At 46.2% G+C, this 24,959-nt stretch overlaps 1 protein-coding gene across 2 annotated transcripts in view; it reads left to right on the forward strand.

The window, feature by feature from the left end:
• The window catches only part of OSBPL1A (oxysterol binding protein like 1A), a 537,997-nt gene that overhangs the window by 279,779 nt on the left and 233,259 nt on the right, over positions 1 to 24,959 (forward strand). For both annotated transcript variants that reach the window (XM_063923609.1, XM_063923608.1), the window contains one exon: positions 21,934 to 22,040. In XM_063923609.1, coding sequence (XP_063779679.1) covers positions 21,934 to 22,040 — 107 coding nt within the window. The remainder of the gene's footprint in view (positions 1 to 21,933; positions 22,041 to 24,959) is intronic.

Here is a 24,959-nt window from a genome sequence, read left to right on the forward strand (position 1 = left end):
ATTACTAAGGCCATCGCCAAATGTTCGGGAAACCTAGTTGTGGGGTTAGGTACCTTGCCTCAGGGGGAGGTTATTTTACTCCTGCAACATATACAGGATTGCTTCATGCACGCACCACTGCTAGAGGCTTATGGTTATGCCAGTGGACTGCTGACGCAGACTCAAGGAAAGGCGTGGAAGGCCTACCCTTCACAGGAGAGGCCTTATTTAGAGATGAACTAGACAAATGGATCTCCAAAGCTACTGCGGGTAAGTCCACGTATCTTCCTTCTAAAGCTCCTCCAGCCAGGAAGGCCTGCTCAGTACCAAATCTACAGTCTTTTCGGACGGCCAAGTTTAAGGGAAAAACCAGAGGTTCTTCTACAGCCACCAGAGGCGCTAGAGGTAAACCACGAAAACCAGCAACTTCCGGTTCACAGGAACAGAGCTCAAGCTCTGCTTCCTCAAAGCCTTCAGCATGACGGTGGACCGCGATGCCTGGAAGACTGGCAGGTGGGAGCATGACTAAAATTTTTCAGTCACATCTGTACAACATCTTGCCAGGTTTCCTGGGTCATAGATCTTATTTCCCAGGGCTACAGACTGGAGTTTCAGGAGCTCCCACCTTACAGATTCTTCAAATTAGGGTTACCGGTTTCACAGGAAGCAAGTATAATCTTACAGGATGTGTTCACAGTGGGACTATTATATCGGAAGTATAGTGAGAGTCAGGAAGACTAATACAGTTTAACAATCATTTATTTACAATATCATTGACAATAATTAAAATATACTTATCCACGTTCCTTAAGGCAGTTATACAGGATAATCAGAGTCCTAGCATAAGGTGTAGTCCCTGGGAGCCTCCTGTCGCTGCGTAGCCCCTAGGTCTTGTCAGTCAAAGGAACCCTATTGCCAATCTCGGGTCTCAATGGAGGCTGCCATCAGTCTGACGTGACCCTCTATTTAACCCAGAATTCTGAGAGGTGGTCAAGGGATCATATCTCCATACACATGTCATTGGAGTCCCTGGTCACTTGTACAATATTGTGAAATCTATTGTTGTATTGAATTCTAATGTAGGACAAATAGCCTTTTACCTTTTGCATATTTTAGATGTCTAGGCCACTTTATCAAAGGTAAACATCTATTTGTTGACCACGAATAGACCTATTGTCTGGCCTATTATGTAAGCTAAAAAGGAGAACAATGTCTTAACATACTGTAAAGAACAAACAGCTTGTTCCTACAAAGATGGAAAATGAAAGTCTTACAACACAAATACAGTATATGGCTATGTGTACACATTTTATACATAGAAGACAAATATTAGCTGTAGGTCAGAAATCAATACTGTTACAGGATGCCATTCAAAAACTGGTGCAGACTCAGGTCTTTGTTCCAGTTCCACCTCATCTGCAAAACAAAGGATATTATTCCAAATTGTTTGTAGTACCGAAACCGGACGGTTCGGTAAGACAGATTTTGAACCTCAAGTCGTTGAACCTGTACTTACGAGTGTTCAAATTCAAGATGGAGTCTCCTGAGAACGGTGATCTCAGATCTGGAGGAGGGGGAATTCCTAGTGTCTCTGGATATTAAGGATATGTGCCTTCACATTCCGATCTGGCCGCCTCATCAGGCTTATCTACGGTTTGCACTGCAGGACTGCCACTACCAGTTCCAGGCCCTGCCATTTGGTCTCTCCACGGCACCGAGGGTGTTCTACAAGGTGATTGCAGAGATGATGTTTCTACTCCGCAGAGAGTGAACATAATTCCGTACCTGGACAATCTTCTGATAAGGCACCTTCCAAGGAGCGGTTGTTGGACAGCATTGGCCTCTCAACCAGACTACTCTTCAGAATCCACCCGTGATCCAACTTACCAAAATCTCACCTGGAACCAACGCAGAGGCTCTCCTTCCTGGGAATGATATTGGACTTAGAGAGTGTTCCTTCCCTTGGAGAAGGCTATGGAAATCCAGTAGATGAATCAGGCTATCCTGAAGCCAACCTGGATCTCGGTGCATCTGTGCATTCGCCTTCTGGGGAAAATGGTGGCCTCTTATGAGGCACTTCAGTATGGAAGGTTTCATGCGAGGCCCTTCCAGCTGGATCTGTTTGACAAATGGTCCGTATCGCATCTTCACATGCACCAGAGTATCTGTCGCCAAGAATCAGACTCTTCCTTCTGTGGTGGCTCGTCGGGTCGGAGGTTCGGGATTTAGTAATGGATTCTGCTAACCACAGACGCAAGCCTCAGAGGTTGGGGAGCAATCACACGGGGGGTGCAGTTTCAAGGAAGATGGTCAAGTCGGGAAGTCGTCCTTCCAATAAACATCTTGGAACTTGGGGCAATCTACAACGCCCTTTCGCAGGCCTCATCTCTACTTCGGAATCAGGCCATTCAGGTCCAGTCGGACAACGTAACGGTGGTAACATACATAAACTGACAGTGCGGAACGAAAAGCAGAGCAGCAATGTCAGAGGTGTCAAGAATTCTCCTCTGGGCGGAAAAACACGTTGTGGCGTTGTCGATGGTCTTCAGCTGGGAAGGAGACTTCTTCAGCAAACACGACCTGCACCGGGGGGAGTGGGGCCTCCACTTGGAGGTGTTCCAGTGGTTGACACATCGGTGGGGATATCCACAGATCGACATGATGGCCTCTCTACTCAACAAGAAGCTCAAGCGGTATTGTTCCAGGTGGAGAGACCCACAAGCAGTGCTGGTAGATGCTCTGACAACTCCGTGGGTCTACCAACTGGTGTACGTATTTCCTCCATTTCCTCTGATCCCAAGAATTCTAAAGAGAATAAAAAGGAAAAGGTTCAAACAATCCTCATTGCTCCGGACTGGCCTCGAAGGGCCTGGTACGTGGATCTTCTCGAGATGCTGATAGAAGATCTGTGGCCTCTACCTCTTCGCGAGGATCTTCTGCAATAGAGCCTGTTCGTCTATTGAGACTTACCACGGCTACGTTTAACGGCATGGAAGTTGAACGGCTGATTCTAGCCAGGAGAGGGATTCCTGACAAGGTCATCCCGACTATGATCCAAGCCAGGAAGGGGGTAACGTCAAAACATTACCACCGTATATGGAAGTACGTTTCCTGGTGTGAGAGCAGACAATATTCGCGGTGGAATTTCATTTGGGACGTTTCCTGCAGTCGGGAGAGGATGTGGGCCTACGCCTAGGCTCTATTAAAGTACAGATTTCGGCTTTGTCTATTTTCTTTCACAAACAATTGGATTCTCTTTCTGAGGTCAAGATGTTCTTGAAAGGTGTTCTGCACATCCAGCCTCCCTTTGTGCCTCCCACGGCACCTTGAGATCTCAATTTTGTGCTGCAGTTCCTCCAATCGGACCGGTTTGAACCGTTACAGGAGGTAGACGTAAAGTACCTTACGTGTAAGACCATCACACTGTTGGCCTTGGCCTCAGCAAGACGTGTGTCGGAGCTAGGGGCGTTGTCTCACAAGAGTCCCTACTTAATTTTCCATGAGGACAGAGCTGAACTCAGAACTCAACAGCAATTTCTTCCTAAGGTGGTGTCCGCTTTTCACATCAACAACCTATTGTGGTTCTGGCTGTGATGGACACCTCTGCTACTTCAAAGTCTTTGGATGTGGTGAGGGCTTTAAAGGTGTATGTAAAGAGAACTGCTCATCACAGAAAATCTGACTCACTGTTTGTTCTCTATGATCCCAATAAAATTGGGTGTCCTGCTTCAAAGCAGTCTTTCACATGCTGGATTAGGCTCACTATTCAGCATGCTTATTCCACTGCAGGATCGCTGGTTCCAAAATCTGTACAAGCCCACTCTACTAGGTCGGTGGGTTCATCTTGGGCAACTGCCCGGGGTGTCTTGGCTTTACAGATCTGCTGAGCTGCTATTTGGTCAGGTTCGAACACGTTTGCAAAGTTTTACAAGTTCGATACTTTGGCCTCCAAATACCTTCAGGTTGGTCAATCAGTTCTGCAGGAACCTTAGCACTCTCCCACCCGGTTTGGGAGCTTTGGTACTTCCCCATGGTACTAATTGGATTCCCAGTATCCTCTAGGACAGTCTTTTTCAACCAGTGTGCCGTGGCACACTAGTGTGCCGCTACCATTTGCAAGGTGTGCCGCGGAGCCAGAGCAGCTTCCTGCACCTTCAGAATGAATTGTTGGCGCGGGCTCTTCTTAAAGGATCAGTCATGCTCCGGCCATGACCTATGCCTTGGTGACGCGGCGGTGTGATGTCATAGGTCACCGCCACCGCTTCTCATCACTCAGCCAGCCCACCCGCATACACAACTTCCAGTTCCCGCCTGCATCCACAGCTTTCCTTGCTCACCCACATCCACACCTGCCCGACCGCCTGCTGCTCAGTATTTGCAGCACTCCACTATGAATAACCCCCGCCACTGAGGGACAGGGAGGAGGACAGCTGACCGGTAGGGGCTAATATTTGTTATGTTATTTCTCCTGTGGGGAGCAATAGGATTTATGGGGGGAACAATGTGAATAATTAATGTGGGAAGCAATATGATTTATGTAGGGAGCAACATGATTTATGTGGGGAGCAATGTGATTGTATTTTCTGTGTAGGCCAATGTATGTGTGGATTTTTTTTTTTACTGTGAGGGCCAATGTGTGTTTTTATTTTTGTTTTCCTGTGGGTAAACTGATGGTGTGCCTTGGCAATTTTAAAATATTGTTCGGTGTGCCGCGAGGAAAAAAAGGTTGAAAATCACTGCTCTAGGACGTAAGAGAAAATAGGATTTTAATTACCTACCAGTAAATCCTTTTCTCGTAGTCCATAGAGGACCCGCCCGGTTCTTCGTTCTTCCTGCACTGTTACTTAGTTAAGTATTCTGGTTTGTTCAACTGTTGCTGTTCATGTTTCAAGTTTTGTTAGCATGGTTTTCCTATTATTCTGTGTGCTGGTTCGTAACCTCACCACTTTCCTGGTGAGTCTGGTAGGATCAGCATAGAGGGAGGAGCCAGTGCACACTATCAAATTCTTAAAGTGCCCAAGGCTACTAGTGGACCCGTCTATACCCCATGGTACTAAATGTATTCCCAGTATACTCTATGGACTACGAGATAATGATTTACTGGTAGGTAATTAAAATCCTATTTATTTTCGGTATGCTGTTTGGGCAACAGCATACCTGCACCGTCGGAGTTGGGGGGGGGGGGGCAGTTACCGGTCTCTTCAGGTGTCAGAGCCACTTCCCCGCTGATAGGTTGTTGTACAGCGGGGTACTGCGCCTTAGCCGTCGGAATCGCAGCATGCCGCATACTCCTAACTTGCTATGCTTGAAGGTGAGAAGAGTAGTGAGTACAAACCGCGGACCCGCTAGGGGGTCCCCCGGTTCTTGGTGCGGCGCAAACACAGGGGCGGCATACGGAACCCTCCCTGGGGGGATTCGCTATAGTCCCGTGCGTACACTGGCCAGCGGTAGTGAAAACATGTATCTTTACTTTATTTTACGCCCTGTGGGAGAGAGTGCCAGTACAAAAATCTATATAGCTCCGACGCCATTACAGGGGGCGGAGCTTCCTTCAGAGCGGTACCAGCTGCGATTTGGCGCCTTCCTCTGCTTACAGCTGCAGCATCAGGCACACACAGCTCCTCCGGACACTCGGATACACTGGAAAACTGGTACAGCGGTGTAGCAAAGGGGGAGAGCTGCTATTGTATACAATCTGTGTCCTGAAAAAGACAAACTCTGGTGTTACACCGTGATAAAACAGCTTGTAGTCTCATTGGGCTGCTTAGCTTGGGTGTGCTGTTCCTTCCTCTGTGTCTCCCTCTTACATACAGTAAGGGCAGGCTTGCTATTATATTACTTGTCTGTGTGTATGTGTATATAAGTGTTGTCTACTGTAAACATGGTAAAACACCAATTATGCAGTATATGTCACACCAGATTCTCTCCCTCTACATCTGGTTCCATCTCATGTGAACAATGAAGCCAGTCCTCACAACTCAGTGAGGGGGCTGGGGGGGGGGGGAGGAGGGTCAAGAGCCTTCCTGGCTAGGTGCCATAAAATCCATAATGTCAGATATGTCATCTCCGCTCCCTGCTAATACTCAAAAAACTCAACAAATGCAGCAGGCTGTTGCAGACCTAGCTGCAAGGGCAGATGTTCAACAGCCCCCCCTCTCTATATCAGGTCCACCAAAACATGGGTTACCTGCTTTACGCACAGAATCTGATGAGGAGATACAGGAGGAGGGGCGGAATTTGATCCTGTTACTGGGGATTCCCCTTCTGCACAGGGTATTGAGCCCCTCATTCTGGATGTACGGGACGTGTTAAAACTCCCTCTAGAGGACACTGCAGCACAGTATTCATTTTTCTTAACACAGAACTAACTCAGTGTCACTTTCCCTGATTCTGCAGAACTGGATGACCTGTTTAAGTTAGCCTGGAAAAATCCAGATAAGAAATACCAAGTGACAAAACGATTTTACACACTTTCCCATTTGCTCCTGAAGGCAGGAAAATCTGTGAAGAACCCCCGGCCGTAGACATATCAGTCTCTCGCCTATCTAAAAAGGCGGTACTACCAGCTCTGGGCTCCTTTACCATAAAGGACCTGGGGATAGGAAAATAGAGACTACACTGAAATCTATTTACACAGCGGCTGGTATATCACAAAGACCGGTCATAGCGGGTTGCTGGATGACGCATGCCATTCAAACGTGGGCTACTCAAATTCTAGAGGGCCTCTCGGGTGATATGTCCCTGGTCACTACGGTGACTCTCCTAAAACACATTCAAGACACTGCACTGTGTGACTCTCTCAAGGAGATAGGAAATATTAATGCTAGGAACACTGCTATGGCAGTGTCGGCGTGCAGAGCTTTGTGGTTGCGTCAGTGGATAGCGGACGCAGAGTCCAAGCGCAGTGTAGAGTATCTTCCTTTTTCAGGGTATTTGCGCTTTGGGGTTGAACTGGATACATGGATTTCTAAAGTTACTGCGGCAAAATCCACGTTTCTCCCCTCTGGGACCCCGCTGGCTAGACGTTCCTACCCGTGGCTTTCTGCCCAGTCCTTTCGGTCTAACTGGTTTAGATCTAGGGCCAGAGGTGCCTCCAATGTGGCTAGAGGCACTAGAGGTAAGACAAGAAAGCCAGCAACTGCAGGTTCTTAGGAACAGAGCACCAGTTAAGCTTCCACTAAGGCCTCAGCATGAGGGTGCCCACCCACCCCGAGGGGATCTCGAGGTTGGTGCTCGGCTGCGTCACTTCAGCCGCACCTGGGAAAGGTGATTCCTCCCCAACGATTTTTCAAATCATGCTTGCCAGCTTTGGAGGATACACGTGTTACGCTGCAACAGGCCATCCTAAAGTTAGTCCAGTCCCAAGTCATTGTGCCAGTGCCACTGCAACAACAGGGAAAGGGTTACTACTCCAACCTGTTCGTGGTACCAAAACCGGACAGTTTGGTAAGGCCCATTTTGAATCTAAAATCCTTGAACCCTTACCTAAAGGTTTTCAAGTTCAAGATGGAATCCTTACGAGAAGTGTTTGCGGGCCTGGAAGAACGGGAATTCATGGTCTCACTGGATATAAAGGACCCCTATCTCCATAGCCCAATTAGGCCACCTCACCAGGCTTACCTGTGGTTTGCCCTGCTGAACGATCACTACCAGTTCCAGGTGCTACCCTTCGGCCTGTCCCAGCGCCGGGGGTGTTCACGAAGGTGATGGCGGAGATGATGTTGCAACTCCGGGTCCAGGGGGTCAATATTGTCCCTTATCTGGACGATCTCTTGATAAAGGCAAGATCCAAGGAACTATCCATCTTCTGTCTCACCATGGGTGGATCCCCAATTTGCAGAAGTCCCACCTGGAGCCAACTCAGCGGCTCCTGTTCCTGGGAATGTTGCTGGATACTGTGGCCCAGAAAGTGTTTCTCCCAGAGAACAAAGCGAGAGCACTCCAGGAGATGGTCCGAATGATTCTAAGGCCTACTTGAATATCCATCCATATTTGCATAAGATTGTTGAGGAAAATGGTAGCCTCATATGAGGCGATCCAGTATGGAAGGTTCCATGCCAGAACATTTCAATTGGATCTCCTGAGCAAGTGGTCCGGATCACATCTTCAGGTGTCACTTCAGGCCAAGATTTCCCTCCTGTGATGGCTGCAGTCCTCAAACCTACTGGAAGGTCGAAGTTTCGGGATTCAGGATTGGATCCTCCTCACGACAGATGAGAGTCTGAGAGGATGGGGAGCTGTCACCCAGGGGGCTCAGTTCCAGGGCAGGTGGTCAGGCCACGAAGCCCTTCTTCCGATGAACATTCTGGAACTTCGGGCGATCTACAATGCTCTGCTTTAGGCCTTTCCTCTACCCAGGGATCACGCAATCCAAGTTCAGTCGGACAACGCCACGGCGGTGGCATACATAAATCGACAAGGAGGGACAAAAAGCAGGGCCTGCATGCGAGAGGTGTCAAATATACTCCTCTGGGCAGAAAAAAAGGCAAGAGCAATGTCCGCAATCTTCATTCCGGGAGTGGACAACTGGGAAGCGGACTTCCTGAGTCATCACAATCTCCAACCAGGAGAGTGGGAGCTCCACCATCAGGTGTTTCAGCAGATCATTGACTGGTGGGGCTTCCCACAAATAGACATGTCTTCTTGACTCAACAAGAATCTTCACGGGTATTGCTCATGAACCAGGGACCCTCAGGCGAGGGCAGTAGATGCACTGACATCGCCTTGGCCTTACCAGCTGGTCTAACTGTTTCCTCCGATTCCATTGATCCCAAGGGTGCTAAAGCAAATCAGGAATCAAAGAGTCCAGGCAACTCTGATTGTCTCAGATTGTCCTCGAAGGGCGTGGTACGCGGATCTTCTGGACCGGTCCTTTGGAAGACCCTTGGCCTCTGCCGATGAGAAGAGATCTTCTTCAACAAGGGCCGTTCGTCTACCTGGACTTACGGCGACTTTGTTTGACGGCATGGAGGTTGGGCGGAACATCCTAGCTCACAAAGGCCTTTCCAAAAAGGTTATTGCTACTATGGTTCAGGCCAAGAAGCCTGTGACGTCAAAACACTATCATCATATCTGGAGAAGATAGGTCTCTTGGTGCGAGGAACGCACGTATCCGCCAGCAGTGTTCCACTTGGGACGTTTCTTACGTTTCCTGCAGGCTGGTGTGGATAAGGGCTTATGTCTGGTTTCCATTAAGGCCCAGATTTCAGCTCTCTCCATTTTCTTTGAGAAAAAATTGGCAGTGTTGCCAGAAGTTCAGACCTTCTTGCAAGGGGTACTCCACATACAACCTCCTTTTGTGCCGCCCACGGCACCCTGGGAATTAATGTAGTGTTGGAATTTCTACAGTCCTTCTGGTTTGAACCTCTGATGACGATAGAAGACAAGTACCTCACATGGAAGACGGTGATGTTACTGGCCCTGGATTCTGCTAGGCGTGTCTCAGAACTGGGGGCCTTATCGTGTAGAATTCCCTACTTGGTCTTTTACGAGGACAGAGCGGAGCTCAGGACTAGGCAGCAGTTCCTGACGAAGGTCGTCACTGCGTTCCACTTAAATCAACCTATTGTGGTTCCGTCAGGTTCTGGCACTTCTGCTCCTCCGGTGACATTGGATGCTGTGCGAGCCTTGAAGATCTATATCAAGAGAACAGCTCAGATCAGAAAGACTGATTTCTTGTTTGTGCTCTATGATGCGCAAAAAAAGGATTGCCCTGCTTCTAAGCAGTCCATTGATCGTTGGCTTAGGCTTCCTATCCAACAAGCCTATGTGTCGGCAGCTTTACTTGTTCCACGGTTTCTGAAGGCCCACTCTACAAGATTGGTGGGGTCTTCCTGGGCGGCTGCACGTGGAGTCTCGGTCTTGCAACTATGCCGAGATGCTACCTGGTCGGGAGAGAACACTTTTGTGAAGTTCTACAGGTTTGATATCCTGGCCAAGGAGGATTCCCATTTTGGGCAGGCGGTGCTGCAGACGTCTCCGCACATTCTCGCCCGTTCTGGAAGCTTTGGGATGTCCTCATCGTACTAATGCCCCAATATCCCTTATGGATGCAAGAGAAAATAGGATTTTAATTACCTACCGGTAAATCCTTTTCTCGTAGTCCATAAGGGATATTGGGCGCCCGCCTCAGTGCATTGACTTTCCTGCAGGTTTTCTCTTATATGGTTACCTATTCAACTGTTGCAGGTCGTTTTATGTTATTGGTATGCTGGTGTGTATGCCGTTGTTATGTTCTTTCTCTCAAGTATGTCCTTTCTCCTTCGGGTACTATTTTACCTATAACTGCCTGTGGAAGGGGGCATAGAGGGGAGGAGCCAGCACACCCAGTTGAAGAAATATAAAGTGCACCGGCTCCTTTGGACCCCTTCTATACCACATTGTACTAATTCCCCAATATCCCTTATGGACTACGAGAAAAGGATTTACCGGTAGGTAATTAAAATCCTGTTTTCTTACTGTCCAGGTTGGTAATTCTCCAAATGTTACTGAACAAGTGGTGGGTTTCTCCTGCAGGGCAGGGCTACAGCCACTAGTAAGTGCATTGGCAGTAACAGTGGCTTTCAGATAATGGCATGCCAGGCGGGAGGTGGTATGGTATATTATGCTGACATAGTCATTACATTGACATAATAACCATGTTGAATATCGACACTGATCATATGTCAACATGGTCAGAATGTCAACAATGTGCTTGTGTGGTAAGCCTAACCCGAGTGCTAATCTCAACATTACAAGTCAGTATGCCCATGGCAACGGCATAACAATCTACATTATGGGAGGTATTCAAATTATATATCATGCCCAATCTCCTTTCTAAAGTGATTCCCACTATGGCGCATATCATGCCCATAGTAATCAGGTTTAGTTGCTTAAATGGTTGGGCACCTCGCTACCCCAGGAGTAGCGAGCTGAAATGATGATACCACACCCATCAGCAGAATCAGAATGGGTGTGGAAGGGGCGGAAAGAATTGAATACCGTCCTATGAATATCAACTTGATAACTGCATACCGACATGCAGTCTTCTTTGTGTTGCAATTAGTAGAAAGTGCTTCCAATGTGAAGGCAATCTCTGCTATTCTCCGCAAAAAGAAGGCAGGAGCCACTACTAATGAGTATTGTTATGTAAGTACAGCTGTGCAGTATGTAGCCTACTGAGAATACCTCCTATATATGCTGCTGCATCTATAGCAGTGATGGACAGCAAGATCCGATTCCATCCTTCAAAAGAGTCTCACATTTCAATAATGAAAAAACTTGATACGCCCACATAACTCGCTCCAAATGCCCCCTTATGTAGATCACTTGTGCTGAAATTCCACTACGTCATTCAGATCTTGTAGTTGCCCCACAGGTTTCCCCACATGCTCTCGCCAAATCCTCTGCATGCACTCCAAAACTCCCTAATTTCTTATTCAGAATTCCCGCATACTCAATGCATGCCACTCAAGACCTCTACACATGACATTCAAGCCTCCCACACCTTCTCAACATGCCACCTGCTCCCACACATGTCTAGCAATACTTACCTTTACAGCTGGAGCCTTTTCCACATATTCCTCCGTGCCTGTTATTCTAATATTTTGCCTTAATTGTAAAGGTCACAACACTTACTCGTCTGAGTTACTCTCCGTATATTTCTCAGCCATGTACAGGGATAACTACAGTACTTGAACATATCCCGAATATACACAAATAAATGGTTGTTATCGTTGTACAAGATTTTCCTTGCGTTACTGAAAGTCATTTGACAGTTCAGTGATTTGATTCAAATCAGCAGCTGGGTGCATTGTGTGTCTGCACAGTGTATTTGATGTTACATCATTCCAGCCTTTGTGCAGCCTGACTGACCATCTTGAGGACAGAGACTGTACAGCTTGGCTGAAAAGTAGCTTTGCTAGGCTGTGAATTGCTGACCTCAATCTTTAAGCAGAGAAATCTATCCTAATCCTCTAAGGATAAACCTTTTATTTGATTAACTTACAAAAGTACTTGGCTTCTGGGATATGTTTTAGCAGAAGACTAGTAAAGTAAAATGCCTGTTGTGAGTTTGACAGTTATTGTAGTAATCTGTCAAATTAAATCATCATTGTCAATTCAAGCCAATAAACTTGGTGGTGTCAACTAATGTACTGTACGGTATCCGGACTCCAGGTCGACAACAAAAAAGTCGACACACCTTAGGTCGACGCCAATTGGTCGACACACCTTAGGTCGACCTGGACAAAAGGTCGACAGGAAAATGGTCGACATGAGTTTTTTATGTTTTTTTTCTTTCTCTGACGTCCTAGTGGATGCTGGGGACTCCGTAAGGACCATGGGGAATAGCGGCTCCGCAGGAGACTGGGCACAGCTAAGAAAGATTTAGGACTACCTGGTGTGCACTGGCTCATCCCACTATGACCCTCCTCCAGACTTCAGTTAGAATCCTGTGCCCGGCTGAGCTGGATGCACACTAGGGGCTTTATTTTACAGTGAGATCTGCTGGCAACAGACTCACTGCAGCGAGGGACTAAGGGGAGAAGAAGCGAACCTACCTAACTGGTGGTAGCTTGGGCTTCTTAGGCTACTGGACACCATTAGCTCCAGAGGGATCGACCGCATGGAACCGGCCATTGATGTTTGGTCCCGGAGCCGCGGCGCCGGCCCCCTTACAGAGCCAGAAGCAAGAAGAATCCGGAAAATCGGCGGCAGAAGACATCAGTCTTCACCAAGGTAGCGCACAGCACTGCAGCTGTGCGCCATTGCTCCTCATACACACTTCACACTCCGGTCACTGAGGGTGCAGGGCGCTGGGGGGGGGGGCGCCCTGAGAAGCAATAAATACACCTTGGCTGGCAAATATATCACAATATATAGCCCCAGAGGCTATATATGTGATAAATACCCCTGCCAGAATCAATAAAAAAGCGGGAGAAAAGTCCGCCGAAAAAGGGGCGGAGCTATCTCCCTCAGCACACTGGCGCCATTTCTCCCTCACAGCTCCGCTGGAAGGAAGCTCCCTGGCTCTCCCCTGCAGTCTACACTACAGAAAAGGGTAAAAAAGAGAGGGGGGGCACTAAATTTAGGCGCAATATACATATAGCAGCTATAAGGGGATATAATTTAGTTAATCCCTGATTTATATAGCGCTCTGGTGTGTGCTGGCATACTCTCTCTCTGTCTCCCCAAAGGGCTTTGTGGGGTCCTGTCTTCTGTCAGAGCATTCCCTGTGTGTGTGCGGTGTGTCGGTACGGCTGTGTCGACATGTTTGATGAGGAGACTTATGTGGAGGAGGAGCAGGTGCATATAAATGTGTTGTCACCCCCTGCGGGGCAGACACCGGAGTGGATGGACTTGTGGAAGGAATTACGCGAAAGTGTCGACTCCTTACATAAAAAATTTGACAACATGCCAAATGCGGGGCAGCCGGCTTCTCAGCCCGTGCCTGCCCAGACGTCTCAAAAGTCATCAGGGGCTCTAAAACGCCCGTTACCTCAGATGGCAGACACAGATGTCGACACGGATACTGATACCAGTGTTGACGACGAAGAGACTAATGTAATGTCCAATAGGGCCACTCGTTATATGATTGAGGCAATGAAAAATGTTTTACACATTTCTGGGGTGACCCCAGGTACCACAAAAAAGGGTATTATGTTTGGGGAGAAAAAACTACCAGTAGTTTTTCCCCCTTCTGAAGAATTGAATGAAGTGTGTGAACTAGCGTGGGCTTCCCCCGATAAAAAATTAGTAATTTCAAAAAAATTACTAATGGATAGGTCACGTTGGGAAACACCCCCTAGGGTGGATAAAGCACTTACGCGCTTATCAAAAAAGGTGGCACTGCCGTCCCAGGATACGGCCGCCCTAAAGGAACCTGCTGACAGAAAGCAGGAGGCTCTCCAGAAAGCTATATATACACACACTGGTATTATACTGAGACCAGCTATTGCCTCAGCATGGATGTGCAGTGCTGCAGATGCATGGTCAGACTCCCTGTCAGAAAACATTGACACCCTAGACAGGGACACTATATTGCTAAACGTAGAGCATATTAAAGACGCGGTCTTTTATATAAGAGATGCACAGAGGGATATTTGCCGGCTGGCATCAAAAATAAGTGCACTGTCCATTTGTGCCAGGAGAGGGTTATGGACCCGGCAGTGGACAGGTGATGCAGATTCTAAAAGGCACATGGAAGTTTTGCCTTATAAGGGTGAGGAGTTGTTCGGGGATGGTCTTTCAGACTTAGTGTCCACGGCAACAGCTGGGAAGTCAGCATTTTTGCCACATGTCCCCTCACAACCAAAGAGAGCACCGTATTATCAGGTGCAGTCCTTTCGCCCCCAAAAGAGCAGACGGGGTAGAGGCGCGTCCTTTCTGCCCAGAGGCAGAGGTAGGGGAAAAAAGCTGCAGCATACAGCCACTTCCCAGGAACAAAAGTCCTCCCCCGCTTCTTCTGCTAAGTCCGCCGCATGACGCTGGGGCTCAGCAGGCGGAGCCAGGTACGGTGGGGGTCGTCTCAAAAACTTCAGCAATCAGTGGGCTCGCTCACAGGTAGATCCCTGGATCCTTCAAGTGGTATCTCAGGGGTACAGGCTGGAATTCGAGACATCCCCCCCCCCCCCCCCGCCGTTTCCTCAAATCTGCCTTACCAACGACTCCTTCAGAAAGGGAGGCTGTGTTAGAGGCAATTCACAAGCTGTATTCCCAGCAGGTGATAGTCAAGGTGCCCCTACTTCAACAAGGACGGGGTTACTATTCCACAATGTTTGTGGTACCGAAACCGGATGGTTCGGTGAGACCCATTTTAAATTTGAAATCCTTGAACACATATTTAAGAAAATTCAAGTTCAAGATGGAATCGCTCAGGGCGGTTATTGCAAGCCTGGAAGAGGGAGATTACATGGTATCTCTGGACATCAAGGATGCTTACCTGCATGTCCCCATTTACCATCCTCACCAGGAGTACCTCAGATTTGTGGTACAGGATTGTCATTACCAATTCCAGACGTTGCCGTTCGGCCTGTCCACGGCACCGAGGGTATTTACCAAGGTAATGGCCGAAATGATGATACTCCTTCGGAAAAAGGGAGTTTTAATTATCCCATACTTGGACGATCTCCTGATAAGGGCGAGGTCCAGAGAGCAGTTGTTGGTCGGCGTAGCATTATCTCAGGAGGTGCTACACCACCATGGTTGGATTCTGAATATTCCAAAGTCTCAGCTGGTTCCGGCGACACGTCTACTGTTCCTGGGGATGATTCTGGACACAGTCCAGAAAAAAGTGTTTCTCCCAGAGGAGAAAGCCAAGGAGCTGTCATCTCTAGTGAGAGGCCTCCTGAAACCAAAACAGGTGTCTGTGCATCATTGCACGCGAGTCCTGGGAAAGATGGTAGCTTCCTACGAAGCGATTCCATTCGGCAGGTTCCATGCCAGAACCTTTCAGTGGGACCTGTTGGACCAATGGTCCGGATCGCATCTTCAAATGCATCGGTTGATAACCCTGTCTCCAAGGACCAGGGTGTCTCTGCTGTGGTGACTGCAGCGTGCTCATCTCAGAGAGGGCCGCAGATTCGGCATGCAGGACTGGGTCCTGGTGACCACGGATGCCAGCCTTCGGGGCTGGGGTGCAGTCACACGGGGAAGAAACTTCCAAGGACTTTGGTCAAGTCAGGAGACTTCCCTACACATAAATGTTCTGGAACTGAGGGCCATTTACAATGCCCTAAGTCAAGCAAAGACCCTGCTTCAAAACCAGCCGGTTCTGATCCAGTCAGACAACATCACGGCAGTCGCCCATGTAAATCGACAGGGCGGCACAAGAAGCAGGACGGCGATGGCAGAAGCCACAAGGATTCTCCGATGGGCGGAAAATCACGTGTTAGCACTGTCAGCAGTGTTCATTCCGGGAGTGGACAACTGGGAAGCAGACTTCCTCAGCAGGCACGACCTCCACCCGGGAGAGTGGGGACTTCATCCAGAAGTCTTCCAACTGATTGTAAACCGTTGGGAAAAGCCACAGGTGGACATGATGGCGTCCTGCTTAAACAAAAAGCTAGAAAAATATTGCGCCAGGTCAAGAGACCCTCAGGCGATAGCTGTGGACGCTCTAGTGACACCGTGGGTGTACCGGTCGGTTTATGTGTTCCCTCCTGTTCCTTTCATACCCAAGGTACTGAGGATAATAAAGAAAAGAGGAGTAAGAACTATTCTCATTGTTCCAGATTGGCCCGGAACTTCAAGAATTAATCTCAGAGGACCCATGGCCTCTGCCGCTCAGACAGGACCTGCTGCTGCAGGGGCCCTGTCTGTTCCAAGACTTACCGCGGCTGCGTTTAACGGCATGGCGGTTGAACACCGGATCCTAAAAGAAAAGGGTATTCCGGAGGAAGTCATTCCTACGATTATTAAAGCTAGAAAAGATGTAACCGTACAACATTATCACCGCATATGGCGAAAATATGTTGCGTGGTGTGAGGCCAGGAAGGCCCCAACGGAGGAATTCCAGCTAGGTCGATTTCAGCACTTCCTACAGTCAGGGGTGACTATGGGCCTAAAACTGGGTTCCATTAAGGTCCAGATTTCGGCTCTGTCGATTTTCTTCCAAAAAGAACTGGCTTCACTGCCTGAAGTTCAGACATTTGTCAAGGGAGTGCTGCATATTCAGCCTCCTTTTGTGCCTCCAGTGGCACCGTGGGACCTCAACGTGGTGTTGGGTTTCCTAAAGTCACATTGGTTTGAGCCACTCAAAACCGTGGATTTAAAATCTCACGTGGAAAGTGGTCATGCTTTTGGCCTTGGCTTCGGCAAGGCGTGTGTCAGAATTGGCGGCTTTGTCATGTAAAAGCCCCTATTTGATTTTCCATATGGATAGGGCAGAATTGAGGACTCGTCCCCAGTTTCTTCCTAAGGTGGTATCAGCTTTTCACTTGAACCAACCTATTGTGGTGCCTGCGGCTACTAGGGACTTGGAGGACTCCAAGTTGCTGGACGTAGTCAGGGCCTTGAAAATTTATGTTTCCAGGACGGCTGGAGTCAGGAAGACTGACTCGCTATTTATCCTGTATGCACCAAACAAGATGGGTGCTCCTGCTTCAAAGGAGACTATTGCTCGCTGGATTTGTAGCACAATTCAGCTTGCGCATTCTGTGGCTGGCCTGCCGCAGCCTAAATCTGTAAAAGCCCATTCCACGAGGAAAGTGGGCTCTTCTTGGGCGGCTGCCCGAGGGGTCTCGGCTTTACAACTTTGCCGAGCTGCTACTTGGTCAGGGGCAAACACGTTTGCAAAATTCTACAAATTTGATACCATGGCTGAAGAGGACCTTGAGTTCTCTCATTCGGTGCTGCAGAGTCATCCGCACTCTCCCGCCTGTTTGGGAGCTTTGGTATAATCCCCATGGTCCTTACGGAGTCCCCAGCATCCACTAGGACGTCAGAGAAAATAAGATTTTACTCACCGGTAAATCTATTTCTCGTAGTCCGTAGTGGATGCTGGGCGCCCGTCCCAAGTGCGGACTGTCTGCAATACTTGTATATAGTTATTGTTAACTACAAGGGTTATTGAGCCTTCTTTTGAGAGGCTCTGTTGTGTTCATACTGTTAACTGGGTATATTATCACTAGTTATACGGTGTGATTGGTGTGGCTGGTATGAGTCTTACCCGGGATTCAAAATCCTTCCTTATTGTGTCGGCTCTTCCGGGCACAGTATCCTTACTGAAGTCTGGAGGAGGGTCATAGTGGGAGGAGCCAGTGCACACCAGGTAGTCCTAAATCTTTCTTAGCTGTGCCCAGTCTCCTGCGGAGCCGCTATTCCCCATGGTCCTTACGGAGTCCCCAGCATCCACTACGGACTACGAGAAATAGATTTACCGGTGAGTAAAATCTTATTTTTTTTTTATCTTTTCATACTTAACGATCCACGTGGACTACGATTGGAATGGCAATCTGTGCCGAGCGAAGCGAAGGCACCATGCCCGAAGCATGGCGAGCGAATCGAGCCATGCGAGGGGACGCGGTGCACTAATTGGGGTTCCCGGTCACTCTACGAAGAAAACGACACCAAAAAAACATAAAAAACTCATGTCGACCTTTTTCCATGTCGATAGCAAAAACAAGGAACTAGCGCTGAAAAACCGGAATATGAATTTAACACAATTTTTAATAACGTGGTTTAAAAGATCAAGATACTGTTGCAACAGATAATAAAATAAGATTAAAATAGGGCATGTATTAGCACTGCATAGAGTTAAAATCCCAAAGTTTGGAATATGATTAATAATTGCTGGTTATTAAAAATTGTGTTAAATTCATATTCCGGTTTTTCAGCGCTAGTTCCTTGTTTTTGCTATGTTCTAATTGTGGGGTCTAACAAACCCCGTATACTAGCAGCTATTAAGTTAAACAGCTCATAGCAAGCGCCATAGGTATTACTTGGTAATCCATTTTCTACTTTTTCCATGTCGACCTTGTTCCTGTCGACCTTTTGTCCATGTCGACCTAAGGTTTGTCGACCAATTGGCGTCGACCTAAGGTGTGTCGACTTTTTTGTTGTCGACCCTGAGTCCCAGACCCGTACTGTACAGCCTAATTCTGAGGTACGACAGAAAATAGTTTATCATTGTTTTATTCAAATATAAATCACTACAGATCATCGGATAAGATTATACAATAATACCCCATACAATATACAGAGAAGGTTGGAAGGTAAAGACTAGCTGTGTGTATATGTATAATGTATTTAAAATGTACACAGAACAACAAAACACAGGGTGTTTAGCAATAAAAAGCATTGTCCTTTTACATGTTTTGCTTAAGAACAAGTAAATGAATAAAAAAGAAATCATCCCTGCACTCATCTATTTGCCTGCTTAATGAAGTACAAAGACCCTTGGACAAAACGTATGGTGTAATGGTTAGCATTCACAGCACTGAGGTCAACTGTGTGGAGTTTGTATAGTCTCCCCGTACTTGCGTGGGTTTCCTCCAGGTACTCCAGTTTCCTCCCACAATCCAAAAAAATACTGGTAGGTTAATTGGCTCCCGACAAAAAAAAAAAAAGAACCGTACAGTATATATGTGTGTGTACGTGTGGTAGGCAATATAGACTGTAAACTCCACTGGGGCAGGGACTTAAGTGAATAGGCAAACATTATCTGGAAAGCGCTGCAGAATATGTGTGCGCTATATAAATAACTGGTAATAAATAATAAAGACCCTGCATGATCAACCAAAGATTTATTGTTTGATAAGACCTTCTAGTCTTCAGTAGTCCGCTGGTGGTGTTTCATGGTCCAGGCATACCTCGTTTTCATTGCTGCAGAACAGCTGTACGTTCTTAATACACTGTCATTTTTGTCACCTCTATCAGTTCACTGCCTACCATTGCACCATGTCCAGGTATTTTCTTGACTTGCTAAAATGTCAATAAAAACTATTGACTGCTACAGAGTATGTGTGTGTACAGTGTATAGGGATATCTCTGTATGATGCTGTAAATATACTTTGTTTTAAATTAACTATTTTTATGTTATTTTCCTGTGTATTCTGCATCAGAAACTATATTGCATTTATTGTGTGTGGGTGCTGGTATTGCTTATTCTGCAGATAATAATTGCTACTATCTTAACTTGCCACCACTGAATTATTCATTGGTGAAGCATGGAAATAAAGCACATTAAGTCGACTGTCCACTGTAGCTGTTTTATTAAATAAGTTTCAGTATTTCTTTCCCCTTCATCATAGCTGACACTAGCTGCATACACAGCACTTTGTGGAATATTACTTAATAAACCTCAATGTCTAAAGTGCAAATCTGCACATAAATGCTTCCAATTAGACATTAGCGTTACTCTCTTGCAGAAAGACCATGAACGTGTATGTTTGCTTGCTTTGGTTTTAAGGCATATTTCCACTTTTGCTACTACAGGTTGAGTATCCCATATCCAAATATTCCGAAATACGGAATATTCCGAAATACGGACTTTTTTGAGTGGGAGTGAGATAGTGAAACCTTTGTTTTTTGATGGCTCAATGTACACAAACTTTGTTTAATACACAAAGTTATTAAAAATATTGTATTAAATGACCTTTAGGCTGTGTGTATAAGGTGTATATGAAACATAAATGAATTGTGTGAATGTAGACACACTTTGTTTAATGCACAAAGTTATAAAAAATATTGTCTAAAATGACCTTTAGGCTGTGTGTATAAGGTGTATATGAAACATAAATGTATTCTGCGCTTAGATTTAGGTCCCATCACCATGATATCTCATTATGGTATGCAATTATTCCAAAATACGGAAAAATCCGATATCCAAAATTCCTCTGGTCCCAAGCATTTTGGATAAGGGATACTCAACCTGTATTAATAACCTCTTACAGTGGTGCTGGTGTTGAACATCAAGAAGTGGTAAAATATTGAATGTCCGGTAGGTATGCTCTCAGGCCTTGATTTATTGTTTTTGTACCCCCCCCCCCCCCCCCACACACACACACACTTTTGTCAGGCCCTTCTTCTTTTTATCTCAGTGGGTCATGTTTTTCCTCAAAACCTGTGTGTGATCTGTATAAGGTAATTATATACAGTCTACCACAGTCCTGGCCAACCTCTGGCTCTCTAGCTGCTGTGAAACTACACATCCCAGCATGCCCTGCCACAGTTTTAGCATTCCCCAGTAACAAAACTGTGGCAGGGCATGCTGGGACATGTCGTTTTACAACAGCTGGAGAGCCACAGGTTGGCCAGGCCTGGTCTACCACTTATTAAAAATGATTATTGCATTGTAATGCCGACATCTGTAAATGCAGGATACAGTCTGTATGGATGTGGTATAACAGACAGTGTCTAGTTAGACAGTCAATAGATAGATACCACATGTTAGACGGTCAAAAGGTAGACATGAAAATGGTCGACACCACTTTTGTTTTTGCATTATTTTTTTTGTCATCTGGGACCCCTAAATGCAGAAAGCCATCCCCTTGCTGGGCTCGCTTCGCCCGCCACACTTCGGGCTCGCTGCGATTGCCACAAGGTTTATGACCAACTCTATGCCGACATGGATAGAGAAGGTGTGAAAAAGTCCAAAAGCATGTAAAATGTACAAAGAAAAAAAAAAATCTCTTTTTTTTTAAGTCAACCATTTTCATGTCGACCTTTTGACCCAATCGATCTTTTGTACTGTCTAATCTTTTTCATGTCGACCTTTTGACTTTGTTTGTCTAACATATGATGTCTATCTATTGACTGTATAACTAAACACTGTCTATCTATCATCCGGATACTAATCTGTATATTGTGAAGGTCAGATCCCAGATGACTCCCAGTCCCACTGTTAGAGTTACAATACCTAGAGGAAAAAAGCCTCCCAGAAACAGCAGGGAAAGAGGGGATGAGGGGGGATGAGGTGGGTGGAGCTGTAAGGAGGGGGTGGGACAGAGTGAAGTGGTAGACCATGCAGTGAGGGGCTTATGACTGAGCAGGGGGTGAAGCAGCGGGCAGACTAAGGTAGTCTGACACATGCCTGGTCCATTTTACAAATAAATAAGTAAATAGGAGGCAAAAATGTACGTATTCTGACCCAGGCCTGTGATTTTTCTGATTTTTCCAGAAGTCTGGTCATGTATGCTCAGATAGATAATGCCTTATTAGGTCCATCCACCAATCTGTGATGGATTGGGTCAGTTCCCCAATCCCCCGATGTCTAAGGCGTGGATTCGGGGAAATTCAGCATGTTGATTTTTCCTGATTTGACAATCCTGACTAAAACATCGGAATCTGCAAATTTAGGGATTTTTAACATGCAGGAATTCCCAGATAAACTAACGATCTGCATTTTGTCAGGGAAAGCAGTCACAGATGTATGGGGCCCTTAAATTGTCCAGCATAACCAAGATCATTCAAAAGTAAACTATATTATCTTTTGTTTTTATAGCATTTTTCTTTATATGTCTTCCCCCCCCCCAGATATTGACACTGTTATTCTGCAACAAGTCAAACAAGTATCTGAGGCATCCCAAGAAACGTGCAGAGCTTTGGCCAGTTGTCTACTTCTTTTTACCAAGCATGATAAGGTCAGTATAAATTCCAATAATATTGTTTTATATGGTTAGGACTCAATCACTACGTAGTGTGTTGTCCTTTCTGTGGCACATAGAGGGTTCATAGGGTTGTGCGGCCAGATGTAGAAAGGCCTGCTGTTGAAATGGTGAGATCTTAGATTAATGGTGAGTGGTTTGGGTCCTAATTGTGTGTGTGTGTGTGTGTGTGTGTGTGTGTGTGTGTGTGTGTGTTTATATTACTATTATTTACCAGGAATGTCAGTCTGTATTTTTGTTATTATTTTGTTGTGTTTTTTTTGTTTTTGTTTTGCTAGACTGCACATGCTAATTCCAAACATAAGAGGTGCTACCATGATGCTGAAACTTGTAGTTCCATACAGGAAGTAGACAAAATTGCAGGTGCACACCCTAGGCACCAAGCACTGCTAGTAACAACAGTAAACATAGAGCAAAGATTAGCCCATGCACCATGTTCAGGTGACCTCATCATCATCATCAGGTGGGTCCCTAAACCTACGGTTCAAGTGAAAGGTATGCGCCACCCCTTCCCCCTCAAGCCAGCGTAGGCCAGCCGCCCAAGGCACCACACTTGTGAGAGGTTATAGTGTTAGTAAGCGTTAATAAGAAGCCAAAGCTACTGTATGTGTTAGGAGTGTTACATGGGTGAGAGGCAATGTTAATAAGTGTTACATAGGCAGTAAAATAATAAAATGCTTCATCTGTCTCTTAATGTAATCCCAGACAGACTCTATGATGTTGAGATCAGGGCTCTGTGGGGACCATATCATCACTTCCTGGACTCCTTGTTCTTCTTTACGTTTAAGATAGTTCTTAAAAACATTGGCTGTATGTTTGGGGGTCGTTGTTATGCTGCAGAATAAATTTGGAGCCAATCAGATGCCTCCCTGATGGTATTGCATGATGGATAAGTACCTGCCTGTATTTCTCAGCTTCTTAGCATTGAGGGCACCATTAATCCTGACCAAATCCCCAACTCCATTTGCTGAAATGCATCCCCAAACTTGCAAGGAACTTCCACCATGCTTCACTGTTGCCTGCAGACACTCATTATTGTACCGGTCGCTTCAGCCCTTCGGCGAACAAACTGCCTTCAGCTACAGCCAAATATTTAACATTTTGACTCATAAAGTGCATGTCCACAAAGTGCAATATATGAGGGGACCAAATGGCATCAGCCAGCAACAAATTACAGTATATCAGCATCAATGGGTCAGATACTTTATTGCACTGTCATCTTGAGCATAAAGCACAACACAAAAAACAGATCTATATACCTGCACAATAATCTGCTAAAGTGCACTCATCTGCGGGAAAACAATAATTGCGGGGAAAATAACCAGAAATGACTCAATAGTGACAGGAATACGTCTACCCTGTAGTCATGACTACAGCCAAGTCACTTCCGGGTTGACAGTGCCTGTGTATTTGTCTGGACATACTGTATGCTCACTAAGTATGTGGGTATGTTTCTTTGGTTGCCGTGACTACTGCTGTGTCACTTCCTGGCCAGCAGCAGTGCATGCTCTGGTGTTGGTTACCGTGGCTACAGTGACTAGTTCCAGTCACTATTACGTCATTTCTGGTAATTTTTGCTGCGACTATTGGATTCCCACAGGTGAGTGCCCCTTCGTTTATTATTGTACAGGTTACGCAGCAGGTACATACTGTAGGTCTGTTTTTTTTGTGGTGTTCTTTATGCTCATGATGCAGGTGTTTGCAGGACACTGAAGCGGCTGTCAGACACTATGCACATGAGCGAGACTTGCAGTAAGTGTTGACCCATTGATGCTGCTTTAATTTCCTTATGGCTGATACCACTTGGTCATCTCATATTGTATTGCACTTATTGAACTTTGTGGACATGCACTTTATGGATGCAGTGGTTTGTTTTATGAGCTGTTATAAGATGGATAAAATATATATTTTTTTAAAAAGCATGTGCTGGCTCCTGTGAAGTTTTATAACATTTCTAGAGTGTGTGCTGCTGGTCCCATATATTTTTATTTCAATGCGTGGGGTTGTTCCCCACTTTTTTACCAGCACTGGCACTTTCAGCCTGGTAATGGAATCCCCAAAATCAGGGTAAAAAAATCATTCAGTTGGGGTGGTGGGGCCTATCCATTTCCCTCCTACTGTATACTTGAACGATAATTGTCTGGTTGGGTTTTTTCAATCAAACATGTTGTAACAACCATGTTCAGAAGTTTATTGGCATTCCTTTGCAACTAGCAGATACATTACAGATTTTCATACATAAAACAATCTACTGTAGTGTACAGTCTACTGTAGGTAAGAGAATGAAAAGCACACAAGGGGAGTGGGCCCTGCTCATGAGATCTAACATTCTAAACGGGAGAGGCAGGCAAATGAGGGTGATACAGTTGGGGAAGACAGCAAGCATGGAACAGAGGGTTAGGATGGCAGATGGCTGTGTTTGACGAAGAAGTGGGTTTTGATAGCCCGTTTAATGTTTTGTAGAGAGGTGCAGAGTCTGATAGGGAAAGGTAGAGAATTCCAGAGGTAGGGAGCACCTCTGCCAAAATCTTTGAGGCAGGAATGAGTGGGAGTAATCAGTTGGCAGGAGAGGCTGCATGTATTTGTGAAACTGTGGGAATGTAGAGGGAGCTAAGGTTAGATATGTAAATGGGAGAGGAATGGGTGAGGACATTTTAAGTGGGTATAAGAAGTTTGAAATGTACTGGAAAGTGGAAGGGGTAGGGCTTGTAAAAGAAGGAAGGTGGACAAAGTACTTGTGGAGAGGAAGATGAGCCAGACAGCTGCATTGAGGATAGCTTGGAGTGGAGAGAGACGTTTGTCAGGGAGGCCAGATAGGAGGAGGTTACAGTAGTCCAATCTGGATGTGACCAATGAGTGACTGAGGGTCTTAGTAGCATCCAGGGTGAGAACGGG

This window comes from Pseudophryne corroboree, chromosome 5, assembly GCF_028390025.1.
Source record: "Pseudophryne corroboree isolate aPseCor3 chromosome 5, aPseCor3.hap2, whole genome shotgun sequence".
Lineage (NCBI taxonomy): Eukaryota > Metazoa > Chordata > Amphibia > Anura > Myobatrachidae > Pseudophryne > Pseudophryne corroboree.